The sequence below is a fragment of the Emydura macquarii genome, unplaced genomic scaffold (genome assembly GCF_026122565.2).
Source record: "Emydura macquarii macquarii isolate MOO-44397 ecotype Brisbane River unplaced genomic scaffold, CSIRO-AGI_Emac_v2 contig_1390, whole genome shotgun sequence".
NCBI lineage: Eukaryota > Metazoa > Chordata > Testudines > Chelidae > Emydura > Emydura macquarii.
In genome coordinates, this window is record NW_027131527.1 from 11645581 (window position 1) to 11669665 (window position 24085).

General features: G+C 41.6%; 1 protein-coding gene across 1 annotated transcript in view; it reads left to right on the forward strand.

Moving 5' to 3' along the window:
• The first annotated feature begins 5418 nt into the window (after positions 1 to 5418).
• The window catches only part of STOX1 (storkhead box 1), a 35319-nt gene continuing 16652 nt past the window's right edge, over positions 5419 to 24085 (forward strand). The window contains exon 1 of the mRNA XM_067552642.1: positions 5419 to 6231. Coding sequence (XP_067408743.1) covers positions 5892 to 6231 — 340 coding nt within the window. The 5' untranslated portion in view covers positions 5419 to 5891. The remainder of the gene's footprint in view (positions 6232 to 24085) is intronic.

Consider the following 24085-nt stretch of genomic DNA (forward strand, 5'->3'; position numbering starts at 1 on the left):
CTTTTCAGATGAAGACTGACTTTTTGTGAGACCCTAATACCATAGAGGAACTACGGTGGGGGGGAATAACTCCAGCACTGGTACCAGTATGTGAATCACAAAGTTGCACTGGTGAGATCATAGCAAAAGCTTTGTTATGCTATAAGCAAGAGAATGCTAAAACATTCAAAAGAAAATAAGATTTTGGCAATTAAAATACTTGTTTTCTTGTTTCATTAAAGCCAATTCTCTGTATTTTCATTGCATATGTGCCAGATACTTCCTTTAATCCAATCACTGCCCAGATTGAAATGAATGAACCAGGACAGTCTCTCTTTTCTTGCTCTTTGCTTTTGTTTCATTTGAATTTTATATTTTAAAGGAAAGAATCCTACTCTTAAAACGTATCCATTTTCACATCCTGACTTAAGTTTTTAAAATTATTTTCTTTTTCTCATGTTGTGGTCCCTCCTTACACATGTTGACTCCAATTTAGTCATGCTTCTTAAATCCCAAATATCATTGGTATCTTTGGGTTTATTTGATAAAATGGAGATTACTTTATTTATATTTCTAAGTGGTTTATTTTCTACAGGTACATCAAGAAAGTTGATGTCCTTCATTTTAAGCCCTTTGTCCCCAAGGCTTGTCCCTGTTTTCAAGGACAAGTTAACATACAAAGTAATGTGCTGTTATCAAGCTACACGTCTCTGTTAATTTAAAGAAGTATGTATTCTTGAAGATATTGTATTTATAATAGAAGAATCTTCTTTCTTATTGTTCCTCAAGTGGAATCCGACACCAGTAGTGCAAGATTAGTCCATATGCTTCTAACAGGTTATCCGAAACAGCTGTGAAAAAATCTGCCAGTATTATTATTGTGATACTTTTAAATGTGTAGAATGTATTGACTTCTTACCACCATGCATTTTGTGCTTCTCTTTATCATAAAACATCGCTCACATACAGTTAAAATAACCCAAATTTAGGGAGACTGAATAGATCAGGGAATTCGGATTTATCTGGATCCTTTGCCTCTAGGTCACCAGTTAAAATCCAAGCCAGGTTGAGAGTGACCAAAAGTTGTTTCATGGCTGTTGAGAGGACCTGAATGTGGGTGGGTCACAGTCCAGCTCCCAGCAGACAGGTGTCCTGTGTTACAAAAGCTACCAGCACACCTGACCCCTCACAACAAGAAGACAGGCAACAGGAAGGTAAATGGGCATTAGGGCTCACTTTAGAAATGCTGCTCCCCCACTCTCCACAAGCAGCAGTACTCTTCCAGGACTAGTCTACAGTAGGCCCAATCTCATAGGGAATAGTCTCCAGCAACATTAGTCTATATATTTTGGCTACTCTTCTGACACCATCTGCTCTAGCAGATAGGCTGGCCAGTTTCTCACCCCTCTCTCTCTGGCCAAAAAAACAAACAAACCCTAAAAGCCCCCAAAACACTCTATATGCTGCTGAGAGGGTTATAACAGTTCTATGATCCAGAAAAATATGGTTTCTCTCTCCCCTTTCCTCCCTGCAAAAAAACCCAAAAAATCCAGCACACTCTATATGCTGCTGAGCAGCCTCTAACAGCTCCATGACCCAGCAAAACACTACACTAACAGCACCCCAACACTGGTGCTCAAGTTGTGAATGGGAGGCTGGCCTGCCTGCAACAGACCAGTGACAGTATTTCAGCTTCTGGATGGCCTATAAAAGCTGCTTATTCCAATTCAGTATCTACCTCCACCAGACACACCAGGACAATGTGAGTATTCTTGCTACCTCCCACATCTCTCTTCACCAGCTGCTGTCACTTGTTTTCATGCCATCATTTGATTTTTCATTCTCTATCATGCCATCTGCATTTGTCCTATTACCTGCCTATCAGGGCCATTTTAAGACCTTTGTAGGCCCTAGGCACACTTGCCTTCGTAGGCCCCCAACCGAAATAACTAATTTGATTTTAAGCTATTAATAAATAGTTTTAAAAATAAAAATTATATATACAATTCTTTTCGTAGGCCCTAAACGTTTCGTAGGCCCTAGGCACTGTGCCTATTATGCCTAATGGATAATATGGCCCTGCTGCCTATATCCTTTTCTTCTTCCCTTTTCCTGTATCCAACCTGTCATTTTTCTTTTCTATCTCCCTCCATTCTGTCAACTCCCTTACTTCTATTAAAAATACATTAGTTTATAAACATATTTAAAACCAATACAAACCTAGAACTACCATCATGACATATACATAAGTCTTAAGATAAGCCTTTTTTAGACAGTGAGCCCTTCAGCACAGAGACCATCTTCTTTCTAATTTGTAGAGATATTTGGGTACAACTCTAATAAACATTTACTATTAAGTCTTTGTAACTGCATGATCTTATTATTGTAAACCTTATCCTCTCTTCTTGTGTCTCCCTCACTAATTGAATCGTATCTAAAAATGTCTAAAAGTAAGTTCCTTGGGAGGGAGGGGGGGAATATATTATCCACAGGTGCCTAGTATAGTTGGTTGCTATTGTAAAGATCTCAGGAGAAAGGCTAAGTACTGAATGGAGGGAAATGAACTATCCTCTTGACCCTAAAGGTACTCTGTCCAGATCACACTGGTGGGGAAGCTTACACTGCTACTCAACCTGTTATGTAGCTAAATGGAGGAATTGAGCTTCAAACACTTTTACCTGAGCAGCTTTTATCGGGACTCATTCAGACCATTTCATGAGCACGCCCTGAGTAATTTTATCCTGGAAAACAAGTAGTGCTAGTGTGACATTTTATGCATAGGCTCTTGTTTTGCTTACAAAAGAAGCATTACACTATTTTCATGTAAAACAAAACAGTTAGGCAAACAGTTTTCCATTATTTTTTCAAATTCCAAAATGTTTTCTAAAATGTAATTATAGTATATATTCACTCCTCAAATAAAGCAACAGAGTTTATAAAATAACACACTCCCTTATCACTAGTGTGTAGAAGGATTTGTTTATGTGGGTGGTTTTTGTTTAATATGCTCTACTTGTTCCTTTCCTTCATGTTAACAGAAGGTCATGTGGGTAAATTCCTGCTCATCACACATTAAGAGCAGAAAGGACTAGAGAACAGTGATCTTGTTTTCTTGGTCTCTTTGAGAGAGGTTGAATGAGAGCCAGACATATCTGCATATAAAAAAAGCATAAATTGCTGCTATGTCACACCCGAGGGTTGCACAATAGGAAACCAAAAAGACATGTATTCCAGTCCAAATGAACTAAATTGCAATCTCAGTGTGACTTGATTTATCTATGAACTGACAATTTTGTGTGTAAGGGTGGGAGAGATTAATAGGCAATTCTACTGTATATTCCTTTTAGTACATCAGAAGGAGATTTGTAATTGAAATGTTTACTATAATTGCGGAAGCTGATTGAACTCTCCAAATCCAGACAAAAGGTACTATATTAGTTCTGAGTCTAGGCTTCTCTCAAAAAGAGAGAGAACTTTGTAAAGCAACTGAAGGCCCCTAATCCAATTTATATTAGATCACTGGAAAGAGACCCATTTACTTCAACTGGCATTAGAATAGGCTTCCAGGGAGCAATACCTTCCCTTTTGATCCATCTGTTCGTATCTCTTATGTTAGTACAATTCAACATATTGGATATTTTCTTAGTGAAATCAGTATTCTACCACCCACAAATTCCTAAATATCTTGGGAATGTGTCTAGATATAAAAGATGGAGCAAGTATCCTTAACAATTTCATCTTATCTGAAAAAGATCTATATTTGTGGCGTGGTTTTGTATCAATCTGATACTTGGCAATTACCCCATCTTACAAAAGAGACATTCCTGTAAGAGAGTTGTATAAAATTCATATAGAAGAAAGGGAAAGGTGTTTGTTTTTATAGCAATATTGAACCATAACATTTTCACATCCTAATATCCTTCCTGAAATAAACATAGTAAACTTTTATGCTTGGATTGGAAGCTCTGTTTTCCTTTAGTATCTGTTTTTTCAAACATACTTTCTGTACAGAGGGGGAAAAAAAGATTACTGGTAGACAAAAAAAGTTCATGCTGATAAAGTAGCTAGGATAGGGTGGTGGTAAATCTGTTGTAACTACATTCTCTGATTCTCCATTTTATTCAATTGTATATCTAAGCAGCATACTGTTTGCTTTTATTCTTCTTTCTTCTTATTGAATACTTGGTGATGGACAGTACAAAAGGCACTTGCATGACCTATTGAATGTATGGCCTATGTAATTATGATCCATTGACAAAAACAGAAGTTGCCTTATCGTGTGTAGATTGACCTTTGGGGTTGCAAGGGCTTGGAGTATGTGGGATTAATTAGAGATGGCAATGCCTGTATTGTGTGCAATAATTGTATCCTTGCATTTATTTAACATAAATGGGGTCAGTTAATCCTTTTCTTCTTGAAGAAAAGGGAAGTGGAACCACTTCAGGGTACATTTAGATCCTGTTCACAATAAGGGTAGTTTTACAGAGAGAGGATTAATCTAATGGAAGCTACAACTTAATATACCACTTCTCCCCACCCCAAGATTGCACTTTACTCAGAATTTAAACACAAAACAAACCCTAGCACTACTTTCTAAAATGAGCAGTACAATAATGAACAGCTAATAGGATATACTGTGTAAACACTGTATTGCAAAATGGTCAAACAAATTTAAGAGCTTCCCTAAACCACCACCAGCCACAAATTAATAGTTAAGGCTGAAACAATGTGCTTAATTCATACTTCGGCCAGGTATTACAACGCTAAAGCCCTGATTCAGCACAGCACTCAGTCCCATCCCAAATGGGGCTTAAGCCCTAGTCACAAGCACTCTTTTCTCCTGGCCCTATGATGAAAAACTGCATTTTTCTCCCATTTCCTTCCCAAATAAAGGGAACCTCAGACTACTACAAAGTGACTCTCTCTCCCAAAATAACTATCACAGTCAGAGAGGTTGCTTTTCACCATTTGTTTGCCCCTTCCCCCTTTAACACAATTTATTACATGTTAGACTCAACATATCAAACAAAATTACTCTAAAATCATTTAATGTTTAGATTCAGCCCTGAACTGCACCAGTTTCCCATGCCCTGCTCCTCACTGAGGGCTAGGTCGATGCCCAGTTGGACCAACTGCAGTGAGAATACAGTACCAGTTTCAAAAATGGCTGTTTTTTTGTTCAGACTTTCCAAAATATTTGCTTTGGGGCAGTTGTGTGGGAAATTTCACCCTCACAAGTGCTTGTTTCACAAAAGCTAGGAGCATCGGCAAGCCAACCTTTGATTCATCACTCAGGCCAGGTTTTGCAACTCTCTCTCCACCTGTGCCTAGCTAGAGCCAGGACACCTGGCTGGAGTTAAGCAGACTGTAAAATGAACAAAGCTGGGGGAAACATAACAAAGAAGCATGTTAGTCCCCACTGCAAGTTTTCCCAGATTTCATGCCAGGGCCAAGCCGCCGTGCTCTGTAGGGTGAGCAGATAGGAAGTGTGAAAAATTAGGACACTTCGTTTTTTGGGAGGGGGGAATAGTTTCATATACAAGGCAAAGCCTCTAACACCAGGATGTCTGGTCCCCCTAGCACTGCGCCAGGGCTGGCCTAAACCTGAGGCTGGATCAGCAGGTGAAGCCCCGGCCCACTGCAAAGCCTTACCAGAGGTGAGGGAGCCTCCCTCTGGGCGGGAGGGGAAGGATTTGGGTGCCTCTGAGGCGCTGCTGGCCCGGGGACGGATGTGAGGCGCGGACACCCCGCACGCAGGGGGGCACACTACCCCACCCTCCGGGGCAGAGCCAGCTTCAGGCGTAGCTCCCAACCGGCCCTGCCCCCGCCCCGACCTCCCCGCGGCGCCAGGGCCAGCGCTGTCCCCGCCCCCCGCCCGGCTCCCTTGGCAGCGCAGCAGCAGCAGCCGGGCAATGCGTCTCCGGGCCGGCGCGGCAGAGAGCCCGAGCCCGAGCATGCCGCGCCGCGCGGTGCAGCTGGCGCCCGGTTCGCTGGCCCTGGTGCTGCGCCGGCGGCGGGAGGCGGCCGGGGAGCCGAGCGGCGCGGCGCTGTTTCGGGCCTTCCGCCGGGCCAACGTCAGGTGCCACTGGAACGCCGGGCTGGTGCGCGCCGTGTCCCGCGTCTGGCTGCAGGGCTGGCTGCGGGGCGGCGTGCTGCTGCTGCAGGGCCCGGCCGCCCCTCTGCAGCTGCTGCGGGACGCCTGGCTCGGCAGGGCGCTGCGGCCGCCCAAGGGCTTTCTCATCCGGGCCGTGGGTGAGTCTGCGGGGAGCGCTGGGCACCCCCGGTGCCCGCTGCTCGGCGGGGAGGGTGCCGCGTCCCCCTGCTGGGCTGCCTCAGGAGAGCAGCGCTGTGAGGGGGTGGCCCCAACGGGGCGCCCGGGGATCGCCTGAAGGGATCTGAGGGGCTAGTGTGGCTGCTCGCCAAGCAAAGCCCGTCAGAGGCACCTGGAGAGAAAGCAGTGAGGCAGGACGAAGGGTGCCCTGTAAAACTTCCTTACAGGGGGAGAAGAGACTATTTCTCCCTTGTCATCTCGTTCCGGGGCTAGGGAGCTTTCCCCGGGCTTTCCGCTCATTCGTCTTTCTCTGTGGCCAGAGGCTGCTGGTCTAAGCAGCTCAGAATTCGTGTTTGCGACCCAAACCAAAATATTATCGGCTAAAAGGAATCAGCCTCCCTGTGTGGAAGACATTTGTTGTGAGGCGTGATGTGCCCGTGTTGCTGGAAAAAGCAGCCAGGTATCAATGAGGTCTGAGGGATGCTGATGCTTTTTTATTGAAAAGATGTTGGCTCTGCTTAAGAGAGAGGGGTACTTCAGAGGGAGCAGCGAAATGTTCCTGAACTCTTGGTGAATAATTTGCAGTTGTTTTAAAGAATCTTCATGCACGGAACACTGATGGACTTACCCTTTCTGAGCTACTGATCCATTTGTAGATTCAGTAACGCTGTCTTTAAAAGTTTCCTTTACTTAAGTAATTTCCAGTGTGGACTCTGATCATGCTAATATGCATGTAGTCCCACAGTAGCGCTCACTGTTGTTCACAAACATAGGAGTTTGCAGGATCAGAGCCTTACACAGATTCTGTGATGCCTGTACAAATAGGAAAACCACTACATATGGCATTAATTTTTATGAATGTTAAGAAAATTGACTATTTTTTGTTTCTTGTATTTGTTTGGTCTTCATTGGTGGAAAAGATTTGACTTGGTGTAGTACTTTTAGTTCCCTATCTGATACTAATATATATCAGTAGGTTTAACATAAAGGAAACTGTTACAGTACTAAAATACCAATATTTGCTGTAAGTTTTAAATGTAAATATTACCACCCTGATCCTTCCCTTGGATCCATGTGGGTAGACTCCTGCACCTGTCCAGAGACCCATTGAAGTCAACAACTGAAGTTTTAGTTGGTGGGGAAATTATTAAAAGATATCCTGAGTAATCTTTTTGCTAGTGTGGTCAAAGGAAGCAAGGAAAAAAGAGTTCTGCATGTGGTCATATCTTCAATCAAACTGACCTGGAAATATTAGTTTAAATAACTGAAAACTACCTTCCTTTTTTTTTTTGGGGGGGGGGGTGCAATCTCCTAATATAAATAATTTTTTTTGCCTGCTGGATTTGCTTTCATTTCTATTTTATTGTATATATTTTTAAAGGAATAATTAAATTAGTGGGAAAGTGACATGTTGTTTCTGTGTAATGAAACCAATGGCTTATTCAAAAGAGCATGGTGAAATAATTTCATTGCTGAGAGGAGCTTCAGCGGGTTTACATAACAAATCCACTCTTCACAGGCCTTTCAGCTATGCTCAGTTAAATCCTTTTATACTTTGTGATTAGAATTATCTGGCTTGGGGGACCAGTACTGTCACCACTAGAGTGGATATCAATAAGTAAGGAAAGAGAATATGGTGCCAGGCATGAAATCAATGGGAATTTTGCCACTGACTTCTATGAAGCCAGAATTTCACCCCATGTGTATAAACAGGGGAAACTACATGTAAATCAAAGATATATATGTTGTATGCAGAACTGGCTTGGCTTTAACTAAAACATTGCGGACGTTATTAATTAGAACTTAAAAAAGATATACAAGACGTAAAGGCCAGCAAATGGACACAAGACTTTTTATTTTAGTTTGGGTGAAGGAGGATTCTGGACGAGCTGACTTTTTACAGTGTGGTTTGGGAGAGTGATAGGCAGTGGTAGGCAGACAGGGAGGTGAACTCAGCAAGTTGAAAATGAACTTGTTTTCATTACTGGTTAATAGTAAACATCTACTTAGATTGTAAACTCTGTGGGGCAAGGACTGTCTTTTTTGTTCTGTATTTGTACAGCACCTTGCACAATGGAGTCCTGGTTGAAGACTGGAGCTCCCAGGCTCTACAATAAATAATAATTAGACAAAAGTATAATGTATAAATGGAGAAATTTAGGCTGGATATTACAAATAGATCTCTCTCAGCAGGCTATGGATATAGAATATAGGCTGTCAAACAATTACATCATCAAAGAATGTAAAGAATTACGAAATACAGTATTTTGGGATCTGTAGCACCTTAGGGAACAAAGGGATCTTGCTAACTGGCAGGCTAGAATGAACCAACGCTTGTTTCCTGCTTTGATTTCTTTATTTCCCCTTTGAAAATGCAAAAAATTAAGCAGTAAAAAATTGACATAATTCCAGAGAAGAGTGAAATTGATGTAAGATTTAAAAAGAGACTGTGCTCTGCTAATATACATAGGCCATATGTACACAATGGGCACTATAGTGGCATAGCTATGGGCATAATCTCGTGGTGTAAATGTAAGAACACCACCTTCTTGAGCAACAGGAGCGAGGTCGAAGGAAGCATTATTTCTGTCGAGATCGCTGCCGGTACATCAGGGGTTAGATCAGCATAGCTATGGCGGTCAGGGGTATGGATTCTTCACACAGCTGAGCACTGTAGCTCTGTTGACCTATGTTTTTAAGTATGGACCAGGCCATAGTTACAGCCAGGACCATGGCCTGTGTATGCAAATAAACAGTGTTCAGTTCCCTAGCATTAGTCACTAAGAAGATGAGAGAGACCAAGTGGGTCAGGTAATATCTTGAGAACAGTGGTCCCCAAACTATGGGGTGCACCCCATTAGGGGTGTGTGGAAGAACATTTGGGGGGTGCAGCAGGGCCCAGGAGACCAGCCTCCACGTAGGGTGGGGAGGGAGCACTACCCAGTTTTGCTCTGCCCCCAGCTTGTCCCTGGTCTTGGCCCTCAGCTCACAGCCCCATGCGCAGCCCCAGCTGTGTTCCTGGCTCCTAGCCACACTCCTGTACTAGCAGCCGTTTAAAAAAATGGACAAAAGCTCTTGACTATTCAAAGCAGATTACATTATAAAGAGCACCATGTAGACCTCAATGCTATTTGACTTATGCAATTAACTGATATCAAATTAATTAAACTAGTGGCCTGTGCAATCTAATAAAGTCAGACTTCAATTGTGATTATTATGAATAAAAGTATTGTAGCCAGATTATTGGAGTGCTCTTTTTGCAGGGCTACTACCATTGAAGACTGCTCAGAAATATGAGCCAATGCAGAATATGGCAGCTCGCTTGTTTTGTTGTGGTTCACACATGGAGCATATTACACTTATACTCCAGAGATTGCACTGGCTCCGTTTTTCAGGTTGAATTAAAGATGTTTGTTTTCATCAATAAAGCCCTTTATGGTTTGCATCCTGTGTGTTTCAAAAAGTTCTTTGTGCTTTAACCTGACAATAGAGAGAAATTGGGACAATGGAGGTGCTAATCCCTACATTTGTATGTCTATAGTCGGGAGGCAAGACATTCTCAGGGGAGAGCCCTCACCCTTACTCCAATAGAACCTAAGTTTGTTTGATCTCCAAAACATGTAACAAGGCCTGTCTATTCAGGCTTTTCCGCAGTTGGGGGAAGGGGATACCAAGGCTGCTTTTTTATTTTTTTAGTAGGTTGGGAAGTTCTTTAGGTCATTTTTGACATGATTAATTAGGATCATTCTTGTCTCTGGTGTGTATGGTTGTAGACGGTACCAAATTTGCAAAATGAATATATGAATATCCAAGGAGGTGATAAGTGAGATACACTTGAATGTAGTCCTTGCTCTGTGTCAAAATTTACGTATGCTTGTTTAACCTTTTGATCTGAGTTATTTGCTTTTAACTTAATGTCTGAACTTTATAGGGTGATAATTATTAGTATCCATACAAGAAATGTTGCTAATAGAAAAATGAGCTCAGTTTGCTAATGTGAAGATTTCCCACTGTTCAATAGTAGTAACTGCTATTAGATAAACTAAGTTTTTTTGTTCGCATTTTAAAATCATGTTTGTTGTTTGTTTGTTTTTTAAGGACCTAATAAATGTGTTTGGTTTTTTTCACTTTGGTAAACGGTCCCCTGTCCTGCTCCCCTTAGCTGTTTTCTTATCCATTTTAACACACATTGGAGGAAGTTGGGGATAATTTTTTTAAGTCTACACTTACATGCTGAGAAAGCATTTCCTCCAAGTTTGGGAAAAATTGTAGACTTTTTTTTTTACTAGAGGGTGGAGGTTAGGACCATTTGAATACCTGAATTAGAGAACCTGCTAACTATACAGCAGTGAATCTGAAATGTTGAAATTCTTCCCAAGCAGCCAATTTAGAATATCTAGTAAAAAAAATGCCAGGCACTCTTCATTTAGACCCTCATTTTGCAATCAGATTCACATAGGTGCACCCTTTCTGAAGTCAATGGGAGTCCACATAGGCACATTGGTCTGTCCACTTGCAGAATTGGGGCCTTGATTTGACCTGGTGCCTTGTTTGAACCAACCAGCTGAATGTAATAAGTTCATCCTACCTGAAAAATATCCCATAGGATGAAAGTAATTATTTAACGTGTCTACACGAGGGCACTTTACAGGTTTAGGAATGTTGGAATACTATATCTGCAAAGCACTCCTAGTGTGGACGCAGCTTATATCAGCAAAGCTATGCGTTGTACTGGTATAATAAAGCCCTGGCCCGCCTCTCCTTGAGTGAGCCATATGGGTCAAAGCACATTTTTGCCTATATAGCTGTGTCTACACTAGGGGATTCTGATAGCACAGCTGTGTTGATTTTCATACCCTGACCAACATAGCTATTCTGACAAAAGTCTGTAGTGTAGAGCTGGCCTAAACAGAAATGCTGATATCTGGGAATTGGCGTTGTTATATTGGCTGTGCATTGTATAGTTTATTTAGCAACTCATGCACTGATAGTATCGACAAACAATTCTACAAATACTAGCAACCCACTTACGTGGATGTTTGACTACTTAACCTTTTTGCACTGATTGCTTATACTTGTATTATTGATATTGAAATTACACTTTAATTTGTATAACTCTGCAAATTTCTACGCAAAGTAAACTTTGATGTTTTAATCTTTTTAAACTCATTTATATTTTTAGACACTTTTAAAACATTGCTGAAAACAAATATATTTTTTCAAAGCATCATAAATAAGCTGTTGAGAGATTTCAAAGCTTTCTCTTCAATTTAACATGTAAACTATGTATGCAGTAACTAACATCGATATTAGTGTAAAATGTTACAACATATCATTAAGGAAACCCTAGGTGAAATTTATTGCTTTTTGAGCAGCAAACACTAATATTTTTAGACTTTCTTTTTGGTCAGCAAAACTCATGATTCTTGAGGCCTTCCATTTGCTGAGTTGCTCTGTAGTGTTGCACATGGGAACACATAAACTTAATGAGGATAGCAACCCAGCAGGAGATTGTTTATGTGCTTCTTGGATTCCTTTCTCTTGGATTTCCTTACTGTGCACTTCTTTCATCCTTGTTCCAGACTTTGATCTGCTCTGGTAAACAAGGTTACGAGTTTAAAAATCAAGGTTGATTAATTTTGTAACCGAATAAGTTAGTGTGTCTTTTCTTTCTGTGCAGACTTGAAAAGTTTTGATGGCCTAAGGAACATGTTACTGTATTTTAGACAACTTATAGAGGTAATCAGAATATAAAGAATATTTTGTAACTCATCTCCATTTTTTTAACTGTTATATCCAAATTTATCAGATCTAGAGCTATCTCCAATAGTAAATATACTTGTTTAAGGTACACTGAGTCTGAAACTGTCAACTTGCGTGTTCTGTTGTTGTTTGATCTCTGTGACTATTATAGTCATTTCTGTAAATCCTGTGTTGCTAAATCTCTGGAAGAATGTCCTGCGTTTTTTGAAAGATGACTTGCTCTGAAGCAAGATGGCTTTGAAAACTTATTTGTTGTCTGTAACTTTCTCATCCAATGCTCCTAATACAATGGCTACGAGAGTCTGTGTATGATTTCAAAGACTTATTTTCAGTGACTCTGAGCACTCACAATTCCATTTTAAGTCAGTGGCAGCTCTGGACGCTCAGCACATTTTAAAATCTGGCTCGTCATTTAAAAAAACAACATTTCTACTGGTTTGGTTTAACATATATAAGAGATGGCCCAGAGCAAAGATTTTCTAACAAATGAGTAATTGTCACAGTTCATAAACACTTATGCTTGATATGTAGTACTGTGATTCAATTTAATTTATCTTGAAATTAAAACAAACGGTTCTACAAAAATTATTGGATATAGAAAAATTACAGTGTGTGATCAGTCTATTTCTTTTGCTGGAAACATCAAACCCTTATAAAATGTTTCCTTACTTTAAAGATTCTTCTGATTTTTAAAAAGAAAAAGGAATACTGCTTGAATTTTGTTTTCAGTTCTTGTTCATTGAATTGGGAACTTTTGAATGGCAGACTTTAGCAGTGTTAACCCCCAACTCGGAATAAAAGCTGTAGTTTGTACTCAAGTCTTTGTTTTTTGCAGGTCTGTTTCATTTCCTAGCGTGCAAAGAAGGCTACAGTATGTGGATTGGAGAATACGGATTTTTAAAAAGTACATTTGTTGTGAAAATTGTGAATGTTTGTTGAAGGCCCAGGGGAAATCCAATAGCTCTTCCAGATGGCTATTGTGTTGCATGGCCTCATTAACAACATGGTGTAAATATAACCATCCCCTTTCTTCTTTAAATCAGAGTAATCCAAGGGAACTTCATAGCTAACGTAGGTCAAAGGTGGTAATAATGTTTGGAGTTGTGTAAAGCAGGGTGGTCAGAGCTGGAAATACAATTGACTGCATTGTCTTCATGTGTAAAGATAGCCAACAAGTTCAACAGACAGTCTTAAGAAGTTAACGTTTGGGTTGGTGTACAATATTTCTAACAGACTCAGTTTATGAAGACCCAAACAAAAAAACCCAGCCTTATCTACACAGATGTGCATGCTTACTTTTTTGTTAACCTTATTTTTTTAAACTATATTTTATTTTATTGTAGTGGATGTAACAGATTGACAATATCCTGAAGAAACCATATGAAATTAAGATAAACTTTACTGAATTAAGTTAAAACTTTTTGAATTAGTGTTAATATCTTTGGGGTACATTGTGTTAAAATGCAATTGTGTATGTGTTATTGTGGAATTGTATATATTTCCATGGGAAGGGTAAATAAGAGAACAGTGTGGGAGGAGGAGAGGAGAGCGGTATTAGGCAAATTCACTTAGGTTGTAACATCTCCAGAGAAACCATCTCTTTGGAAAGATGCGCATATACTAGTTCAGAGTCTGAACTTCAGACTGGATTATCTGGGTATTTTTAATGCATTTGCTTGAGAGAGGGAGAGGGGAAGGAAGGAAGGTGGAGAGGGAGTTTTAAAAAAATAGAATAACAACTCTTGAGCGTGTTTAGTGGACCTCTGAAATTTTTACAGAACCAAATGAAGCTCTACTCCTTTTGACATCACAATACATGTTTTCCAATTGGTTGGATCAGGTAGGTTCAGGCAGAAACAGGGGCCACTGTTGGGACAACTTACACTTTCGGAGACTGTACAGGGATGCCACAAAATCCTTCTTGACATGACATTTATATCAGGAACAGAAGAAGATTGTAGGCACAAAACTGCTCTGTAATTTTTTTTTCTTTCATTTACAAAAGAAAAATACACTGTCTTTTTTCTGTTGGAAAGATATAGCTGTCACACTGTTAACAGATGTGCTACTGCCTGATTAACTGAGTGCAACCGAAAATTATCTCCAACAGGAGCAGCAAAGTTGGGAAATTATGCCTCTCTCATACCTCAATATGTGAAATTCAACACCTGAAATTATTTGATTTTTTTTTTAAAGGGAAACAATGCAAAAATAGCCTTTTTAAAAAATGTGATGTTGAAAGTAAACTTCACATGTAATCCCATTAATGGATTGGGATCTTTCTTTGTAATTTAATTTTGCACACTATCGATGTGCCCTGATTAAAGTAATTAACAGCTATTACTTGGCGCTTGAACATAATAGAAGGAAAATTAATACTTAAGAGACATAAAATGTTTTTATAGAATATGTACTTACAAGCCCATCTGATCAGTTTTGAGTTAAATAAGATTATTTTTAATAGGTATTGGACTGCAGAATCTGAATTGCTGAGAGATTCAAACCCATTACAAAATGAAGTTGAACCCGCAACAAACAGTAGGGGATTAACTTTATAATGGAACTGGCTTTAGTCATTATTTGCTTCTTTAAATCCTATGTTAATCCTATACTGATGTTAATGGAGGATATTGATTTATTTGCTTGATTTTGACAGGTTTCCCTTTAAAACAGGAGAAACTCATTCTAATCTATTTTAAAAAAGTGACAGTATATAATATCTTGGATATAAAAGGGTAGAATTAATTGTGTAAATGTGCATCGGTTTGTGTCACTAATATTGTAACTGGAGATATTGGAGAAGCTTCACTTTCCTACTTCAGTATAGAATCGCATATAGAAATGGTGCATACAGACCAGCAAAACTGATTAGGCTGTAATCAGACTGTGGGATTTAATTTATTTAATTTGTTTGAATGATCTGGCACTGAATTGGAGTTTTACCATCATTGATGTAACAGCTGCTCAGACACTACAATGATGGGGGCCATGTGTGTACTTACCATTAAAGAGAAGATAATTCTCAGGCCAGAAGTTTAACCTGAGTTCATAATATAGGCCTCTTTGCTCAGTTCACATTTTTACTCTGACACTCCCTTATATGTTGCATCTGATGGTTTGTTTGGAAATATTTAATCTTGCAAAACCACTGAATAAAACTCCAGGTAAAACCAACAAATATATCAGAAGACTGCTGATGAGTGAGTAGCCTTATTAAATAATTTTGCCAGCTATTTTGATCTCAGAGGGAGCTGTGGTGGTTCTGTGGGTTATATTACCCACCAGCTAAAAATTTACAGAGGAGACGAACCATGACAACTACAAAGAAGCTGGAAGTCAGTACCTTAACCTGAGTAAATATGTCAGATGATTTTTAAAGAGAAAATAGATTTTTCTACATCTTTTTTTCAAGAACAGTCATGTTAGAAGAACATTTGCCATCTATATGATCAAGACAAAGCACACTTAGGGTTAAATTGCACCAAACCGTTAATAAGTTTCATAAAACTTGTCGTAGTGGAACAGTACGAGTACTGTGTGTAGTTATTTAATGTGGCTGATGCAGTGTTTTCTTGTGTTTAGAGAGTTACTGATATAAGAGTGAACCTTAATAACAGCCAAGATTCAGAAAATTATTCAGCAATGATGGAAGTCTGGTGAAATGTTTTGTATTAGGTAATGATAAATAAAACTGAATTTATTTTATTCTAATATGGCTTCTCATATATTGATCTATTACTTGGAGTATAGATTACAGTGAATGTACAGTGTGTAGTTGGTCTGTAAATATTGGGACACGTATCAGAAGTTGGAGCAGAAGGTTAGAGGAGACAGGCGTATGAAATAGAAATTTTTGTAATACAAGTTCACCCCATTTTAAAACCATTATAGCACCAAATAAAAACGTGTTGCTAGTTTGCTTTGCAAAATTGTATTTCTTTTGCAAAATTTGGTCTTCATCTGTAGCATTTCTATTCTAGTACTGGACTTCTCCTTTTCAGATTTCTTTTACTATATTATGGCTCTTTGAGATGGACAAGTATATTGACATTCCATTAAATCACAAAATTCTTCAGTTATTACTAGGAGAACATTGCAGTAAATGTAGCTGATCCTGCAGAACATTTGGTAGGTACCGCATTTACTGGGTAGTTGATCTTTCTGATATACTGCAAAGCTATCCCTATAGCTGCAAACACTGGCCAATTCTGCTGAAGATGCCACCTAAAACTGAGAGATTCTGCATATCAATAAATCTGTATCACTTAGCTCTAATAGACTGGTTGTTGCAAAGATGTTGACTGAGTCCCCAGAAATGTAGTGGAGAACTTGTCACACCATGTTTTCCCTGTTTAGGCAGTCACCAACCATACAGCAGGAAATACTTCTGTCATCTGGCTGAAATAAGTAAACTGAAATTGCCTTCTGGAATAGAAGAGATGGGGGGAGGGGGGAGGGGAGGTTGAGGTAATATCTTTTATTGGACCAACATCTGTTGGTGAGAAACAAGTTCTTTAGACCAGAAGAAGAGCTCTGTGTGACTCAAAAGCTTGTCTCTCTCATCAACAGAAGTTGGTCCCATAAAAGATATAACCTCACCTACCTAATATCCTGGGGTCAATACGGCTACAACTACACTGCATACAGCTTGGAATAGGAGACTAATAGTGCTCATGTCAATGGGGAAGAGACAAGAAAACCTCACCTACAATTCTACAGTGTAACAGAGTGCTGGGCAGCAATCCCTTAGCCAGCCCTCTGTCACGCCAGCCCCAACTGAGAGAGGTAGATTGGAGCTGGCTAGGGATACCTGCACCTGATTGGGGCAAGGGAAACAGCTGTCTGCCCAGTTAACCAGGGGCCATAAACAGGCCCGGGTGAGGGAAGAAGAAGCCCGGGAAGCTCAGGCTCTAGCTGTAGCTGTAGAAGCTCCTGAGACAGCGAGCCAAGCTGTATGTGATAAGAAGGTGGTGGGACTGCACACTGTAAATAAACTGCACTGGGCTGCTGAACAAGAGGGTCTCAGAGTCATTCGTGACAGAGAGGGTGGCTGAAGTGGAGGGGTGGCAGTGGAGCTCCCTTACATACAGTCTGAAGTAGGGGTTTTCAGTCTGTAGGTTTTTATGTCAAAATGATTCCTCAGTGAACTTTTGTGCGGTGATCATGATACTGCTTGTCACTCATGGCCTGGTTTTCCAGCAGTGCTTTCTAACCAAAGACTAGAAATTCCAGTTTAAAACAACCGACTACTAGGTCCATCCATGCTGGGCCCTGCACCATGTGACCTGATGTATCTTTAAACACCAAGGTTTATCTTAATTGTCCTTTTTTAAACAGTTTGATTCTGTCCACGTTGACTAGCTGTACTTTAAAACCACTCTAGGTGACGCAGTTTATAAACCATCTCAGTGTTGAGAGGTCTAAACAGTAGAATATCTGCTCCGTATTCAAGTGTGGACCTGTTGCCAGGTTCAAATGAAGACGTCATTTTTATATGTTCTGATGAGTGGTAAGATGCCAACTTACATCCATTCCCTTCCTGGTGGGGATTTTAGTAGGTAGACGATGCTTCCTCAGCTCAAAAAAGGGGAGCTGTCAACCCCTATTCAAGCTGAGGTTGGAGAGGGAGGTGGATCAATTACATTTGGGAAAAGGTATGTACAGCCAAGAAAGCAAAGCCTGGCAGGTTTTGTTGGACAGAGTAGCCAGTGTGAGAGGTGGTACGTGTACCCATTGTATCACTGCAGGGCCAAATCCCCCTTCAGCCAAAGCTGCTGAAGGCTCAGGTGTTGAAGCACTAGGGTATATCAGATGAAAGTTTAACCCTTATGTTGGCTAGAGCTGTCAGGCCAAATCTGGATACTTGCCCCTTTAAGAACTCAAATCTACATCTGCATTTGATTGTCGGCTCACTTGGCACCTACAAAGAGGAGACCAGCTTATTGAAAATGTATCCCATATCCTTTGTAGTGCAAATGGCAATTCTGTTATTACTTCAGTTTAATGGTGTGAAGGGGATGTATTGATGGAAATAGTTAATACTTATATGCCCAGTGAAAGGGAGGTAATATTTATCTACATCCAAAAAAGGGGTGAAATAGTTGGAAATATTTCTAACCCATAGATTCTCTACTATATATTAAAGGAGGTACAACCTAGGTTATCAATGGACACGAATCAACCTGGGTAGTCAATTTACTGAGAAACATAAATCTCATATTGAAAGTGACAGCGCTGTCTCCTCTTCTTTCCTCCATCTAGATCCCTTGTACACTCTTCCCAATGCTTTCTATTAAAAAACTCCAACATAAGTGCTGTGCCTGTGTATTAGACCCTAACTGTCTCATGTTTTTTATATTTATATATAATGTACATTTCTCTAAATCAGAGAAACAAACGTGACCCAAATTAGGTCTTTATCTTTGTGATTCTCAAAATAGTTTGTGGTCTGTCTCCTTTACTGAGATTTGCAGAGCATGAGAGTTAGAAGCAGAATTGTTTATGCTAATTATCTTGTCAGCTATTGTAGGTGGAACACAGAACCTTGAGCCTCAGCCTTAGTAGGTAAACATGCAAACAAAAAAAAGCTCCATTTGTTCTTATCTATATTTGGAAGATATCTATCCATGTGTTCTGTTAATGCTTTAGGAGCTTGAAACCAGCTTTGTAATAGTTTTAAAAGCATTTAATTAATTTGCCCATTGCCACATGTGGTCTTTAGACCATATTTAACACACACATGCTCTGAAAGGCAGAAATGTGTTCCAGCATGACACAGTTCTTCTCCTCTTGGCAGTTCGACAGTCATGCCATACAAATCCATTAGCATTTCCCTTGTGTTTCTCTTTTGGAGCCTGATCCAAGCCCATTGGAAAGACTGCAGTAGATTTCAGTGGGCTTTGGATCATGCCCTTTAGCTACTGTATTGATATCTTGCTTTGTTTTCACTGTATGTGTCTATGCATTCCAGATTCCTAAGCAGCATGAGGTTGCTATTATGCACTAACATTAGAGTGAGAATTCCATGGTAACTGGTTACATGGGTTAGAAGGTAACCTTAAGGGCTGGGTTTTCAAAAGTTCTCAGCCCCTCTATTTGGGACCAGACTTTCAGGAACTGCTGATGCTGAGAACTTCTGAAAACCCTAAACCTGGCCCTAAACGTATAGCACTAAGTCACTGATTTTAAAATCTTTACATAGCAGATTAACCTACAAGGGACTATTGTTTGCATATTGTGGCACAATTTGGGAATATATGTTCTTGTAATAATCAGGAGTTGTGAAATATAGTGTTTATATTTAATATGGAATTTTCTGTTTTAGCACAGATTAACAAGCATGTTCCCAGAAGTCAGTCAGTGGCTGACCTGCCACTTCAAAAAAAGGAGTTTTTAACCAAATGTTTTAGTTTGGGTTGTTGTCAGTTGATGGCTGTGTGTGTGCTTTCCCAGTGTGTATGCTGTCCTAGCTCTGCGCAGATAACTGAGACACCAAACCACAACTGGATTATCCAATAAGATCACTGATCTGTTTCAGTCATGAAGGCACCAGGCCAGATTTATTGTAGACAAAACACGGTCCTAGTATCCCACAGATTCTACAGGACCACTAACACATATATGCTTATTAGAACCGACCAGCTCAATAAATGTCAGAAGTTTCTATTTCTCCCTCAGCTGGCGCAAGACACTCCCTTTGAAACCCTCCTTTATACACTGATACAAACAAGTTGTGTATTGCCCCTCTGACGTATGTAGTTGCCACCCTCTGATGTGGTAAGATACCACCTTTTACCTTGTACCGGATGATTTGGCTAAAAAACCAGGTTACTTACCAGTAACCGATGTTCTTCGAGATGTATTGCTCACGTCCATTCCACTATAGGTGAGTGCACGCCACCGTGCACAGTTCCTGGAATTTTTTTTCCCCTTAGCAGACCCGGCTAAGGGCCAGCTCTGGTGCCCCCTGGAGTCCTGTGCACATGCCGTGGTACATGAGGCACTGCCGGCCCTATACCCTCTCAGTCCCTTCTTTCTACCAACTCCGGCAGCAGGGATGGGGGGTGGGTTGTGGAATAGACATGAGCAACACATCTCAAAGAATATCAGTTAGTGGTAAGTAACCCTGTTTTCTTCTTCGAGTGATTGCTCATGTCCATTCCACTATAGGTGACTAACAAGCAATACCTTGGAGGTGGGTAGGAGTTACCAGTGAGCTGCTGTCAGCACTGGTCTGCCGAATCCCACATCCTCTCTCGCCTGCTGGGCGATGGCGCTTGAGCTCTGGTTGTGCGCTGTGATGGTTCCCGGAAGGGACACCCTTGCCTGCTGGTTGCAGAACTTGATGCATGATATAACCCTCGAGGAGATGCCATCTTCCCTCCTCCTCCGAACCGTGCAGTTTGAGAAAAACACAGGGAGAAATTTATTTCGGTTACAATGAAATTGGGAAACCACCTTGGGCAGGAAGGCTGGATGCAGCCTCAACTGCACCTTATCCTTATAGAATACTGTATAAGGGGACTCCGAAATCAAGGCCCTAAGCTCAGAGACCCTTCTAGCTGAGGTAATGGCCACCAGCAAGGCTACCTTTCCTGAAGGCACGAGCAGGGGGCTTGAAGCCATGGGTTCAAAGGGGGGCCCCGTGCATCTCGAGAGGACCAGGTTGAGATCTCAGGGAGGCCCCGGGTCACAGACCTGTGCCGGAGCGAATGGAACCTCGGACACTTCGTGTTCCAGGCCAATGCGAATAGGTCCAGTTGGGGAACGCTCCCATTCTGGAAGAACATCGCCACCACCTCCAGGTGCAACGACCAGTCATGTCGGGGTAGGAACGACTTGCTGAGGCTATCTGCCTCGTCGTTCCCCACTCCTGGGAGTCCTTGCAGAGGGCCGAGGGGTGCCCTCCCCGCTGCCTATGTAAACCATCGCTGCGGTGTTGTCCGTCAGCACCTGTCCCACTCTGGCTGTCCACTCCTCCCCGACCAGAGCCCCTGATTACCTGGGTCAGCGCTGATGCGGGCTCTCCATCCTACAGCGGAAGCATCAGAATTTAGGGTGACTGACTGGACCAGTTCCTTGAATGAAACATCTTTCATCATTGCCCGGGGAGTCCGCCACCAGCGGGTAGGCCAAGGGGCAGGGCTAAACTATTTAACTGTTGTCTGACCCCCTGGGGAACCCCTGTTGGGGGGCTGAGGATGAGCTGGGGGGTTGATTCCTACTTTTGAACCCCCTATTCCTGTCCCTATTTCTATAGGGTTGAAACAGCCTAGATGGGGGCCTTGGCTGCTGCTGTGCCTGGGGCCATGCATGCTGCATGGAAGCCTGGGGCATGTACAGGCCCAGGGAGCAAAGCATGGCCCTGGAGTCCTTCAGATCATGCAGCTTTGCATCGGTCTGATCAGAGAATAGGGCTGACCCATCAAAGGGGAGGTCCTGAATTGATTGCTGCACCTCCTGGGACAGGCCCGGGGATTGCAGCCACAAGCACCTTCTCATGGCAATGGCGGAGGCCATGGCCCTATCCACTGAGTCAGCAGCGTCACTGGCTGTCTGGAGCGCTGCCCTAGCCACCGTGATTCCCTCATCCAGAATGGTGGTAAGGTGTGCGGCCTGGTCCTGGGGCAGGGCCTCAGCAAACCACCTGAGGGAGTCCCACAAATTAAAATTGTATCTACCCAGGAGGACCTGATGATTTGCAATCCTGAACTGCAGGGCTGCCGTTGAATAAATGTTTCTCCCAAACAAATCCAGCTTCTTGCTGTCTTTGTTCCTGGGAGTGGAACCTGGTTGACCTTGCCTGTCCCTCTGGTTGGCTGCGTCTACCACCAGGGTTCCCGGGGCCAGGTGAGTAAACAAATACTCGAACCCTTTGGCCGGGACATAATACTTTTTCTTGGCTACCTTTGACGTAGGGGTGATCGAGGAAGGGGTTTGCCACAGGGCCTTTACAATTTTGAGGACCCTGTCGTGGACTGGTAAGACCACCCTCGCTGGGGCAGCCATCACCAGCACTTTGAAGAGGGTATCATCGGCCTCCTCTAACTCCTTCACCTCCAGCCCCAAGTTAGAGGCCACCCTCTTGAGGAGCAAATGGTGCGCCCTGAAATCCTCCAGTGGCGCCATATGGTCCCGGGAGACTGCCTCATCTGGTGAGGAGGAAGAGGACTGCCGAGGCGCGTCCTGCAGGTGTTCCCTCACCTGACGAAGGGATGCACCCATAGAGGGTCCTTCCATGGGGTCCAACTCCTCGTCTGAGGAGTAGTGTGTATAGGCCTTCTTCTGAGCCAGAGGCACGGACCGAAGCCCCGCTGACAGGATGGATTGTGGCCTCTGTCCCATCTGGATGCCCCATGGGGCCCAATAAGGCCATTGCTGCAGCCATTGACCCTGGGGTCAAGCTGGGGCTGACTGCGCCACTGGGTGTGGTGCCTTGTGGGGGCGTTGGCTGTTCCGACAACTGTCCCCCCCTGTGGGACCCCGAGCCACTAGACCTGTGGTGCCATGCATAGCCTCGGTCCCGGACACCGTTCCATCCCGGGGACTGTCCTCTCAACGCCTCCAAGCTAGAGGACGACGAGGACTGCCTCCGTCACTGCGTTACTAAGTTACAGAGTTGGAACAAAAAATCTTTTTACATTGGTCAGGAGTATCTGGAGGCTTTTCTGTTCACTGAGTACTGTTAGGCTTATATTACAGATGACTTTCCCACATTGTGAGTCAATACATACTCCAAAAAGGTACTCTCAGATTTCATGTGTCTGGGTAATTAGCTGAGCTTGACTAAACTGGTAAAACCATTTGAACATGAATACATGACTTTCTGGCAGACTGCCTAGTTTGGAGTCAGTAAACATGCTTCTATAAAAGTTAATCTGTGCAATATAGACATTATACAGCATTTAATTAATCAGTAGGATTGGTATGTATTTCTGGGTCAAAACAAGTCTTTTTGTATAAACTACAAGGAAATTGAGACTATTAGTCTTATAGGAATGTTTGGAAAAGAAAGTGTGTGCTTTGTTGTGTTGTGCAGAATTTGAAAAGTGTGCCTTTTCAGGTGTGTAAAAGGAGCAAATATATTACAAGTTCTGAAACATAGAATCATAGGATTGGAAGGGACCTCGAGAGGTCATCTGGTCCAGTCCCCTGCACTTATGGGAGGACTAAGTATTACCATAAAGGGATTCATCCTGCTTTCACTGAAGTGAATGTCAAAACTCCCATTGACTTCAGCAGTGCAGGATCAGACCCAGAGAACACACAGCACACAAACTATGAAAGGAGTATTTTCACACACAAATCTCATTTTTTTTGCATATTTCTATAAAATGAGGATTCTGTATTTAAACTGCTTTTTCAATAGTATTCATATGCAGAAAATAAATCCAACAGAGTTTAATGAGAAGTAGGTCAATATATTTTTTGTATATTCTTATCCATGATCTCCTTCAGGCTTGCTTTAAAAGTGTTTTATTTTTCTTTATATTTTAAATTATTATTTTTATTTCAGTGCTAGAGGAGCATCTACGTTGAATTATGATGATCTGTGCTGAATTAAAATGTTTTTTTGTTTTCTGATAGTGTCAATCTGTGAACTGAATTATAAATGTGCCAAATACTCTGCTGCTGTTTCAAGCAGTTTGATTATGTAAATTTTAATCATTTTAGAGTGGTGTGTTCTTCCATGAAGGCATGTGAGTAATGCACATAAGAATGGTTGTCAGAAGACAATTGCCACATTACCCATGTTTTGCTATGTTGCCTGCCTCTAGCATGGCAACCTGATTCTTCATGGAAAACAATTGTAAAACTGGCAAAAGCAAAACAGAAAAAAACTCCAACATAGAAATAAGTTGCAAAAAGAGTCCTGTAACCAGCTGGCTTGCTTACACTAAAAAACAGAAATTGTCAACTATTCTCAAAGGCTATTACTGAAGGCTTATTTTCCTTTTCTCTACACAAAGAAAGCTTGCAATGGTTTATGCACCTGCAAGTAGTATTTAGCAACATCACTGAGGAAATAATACTCAGAGCTTTTTCTAAACAGTTTTTGTTGAACATAATCAT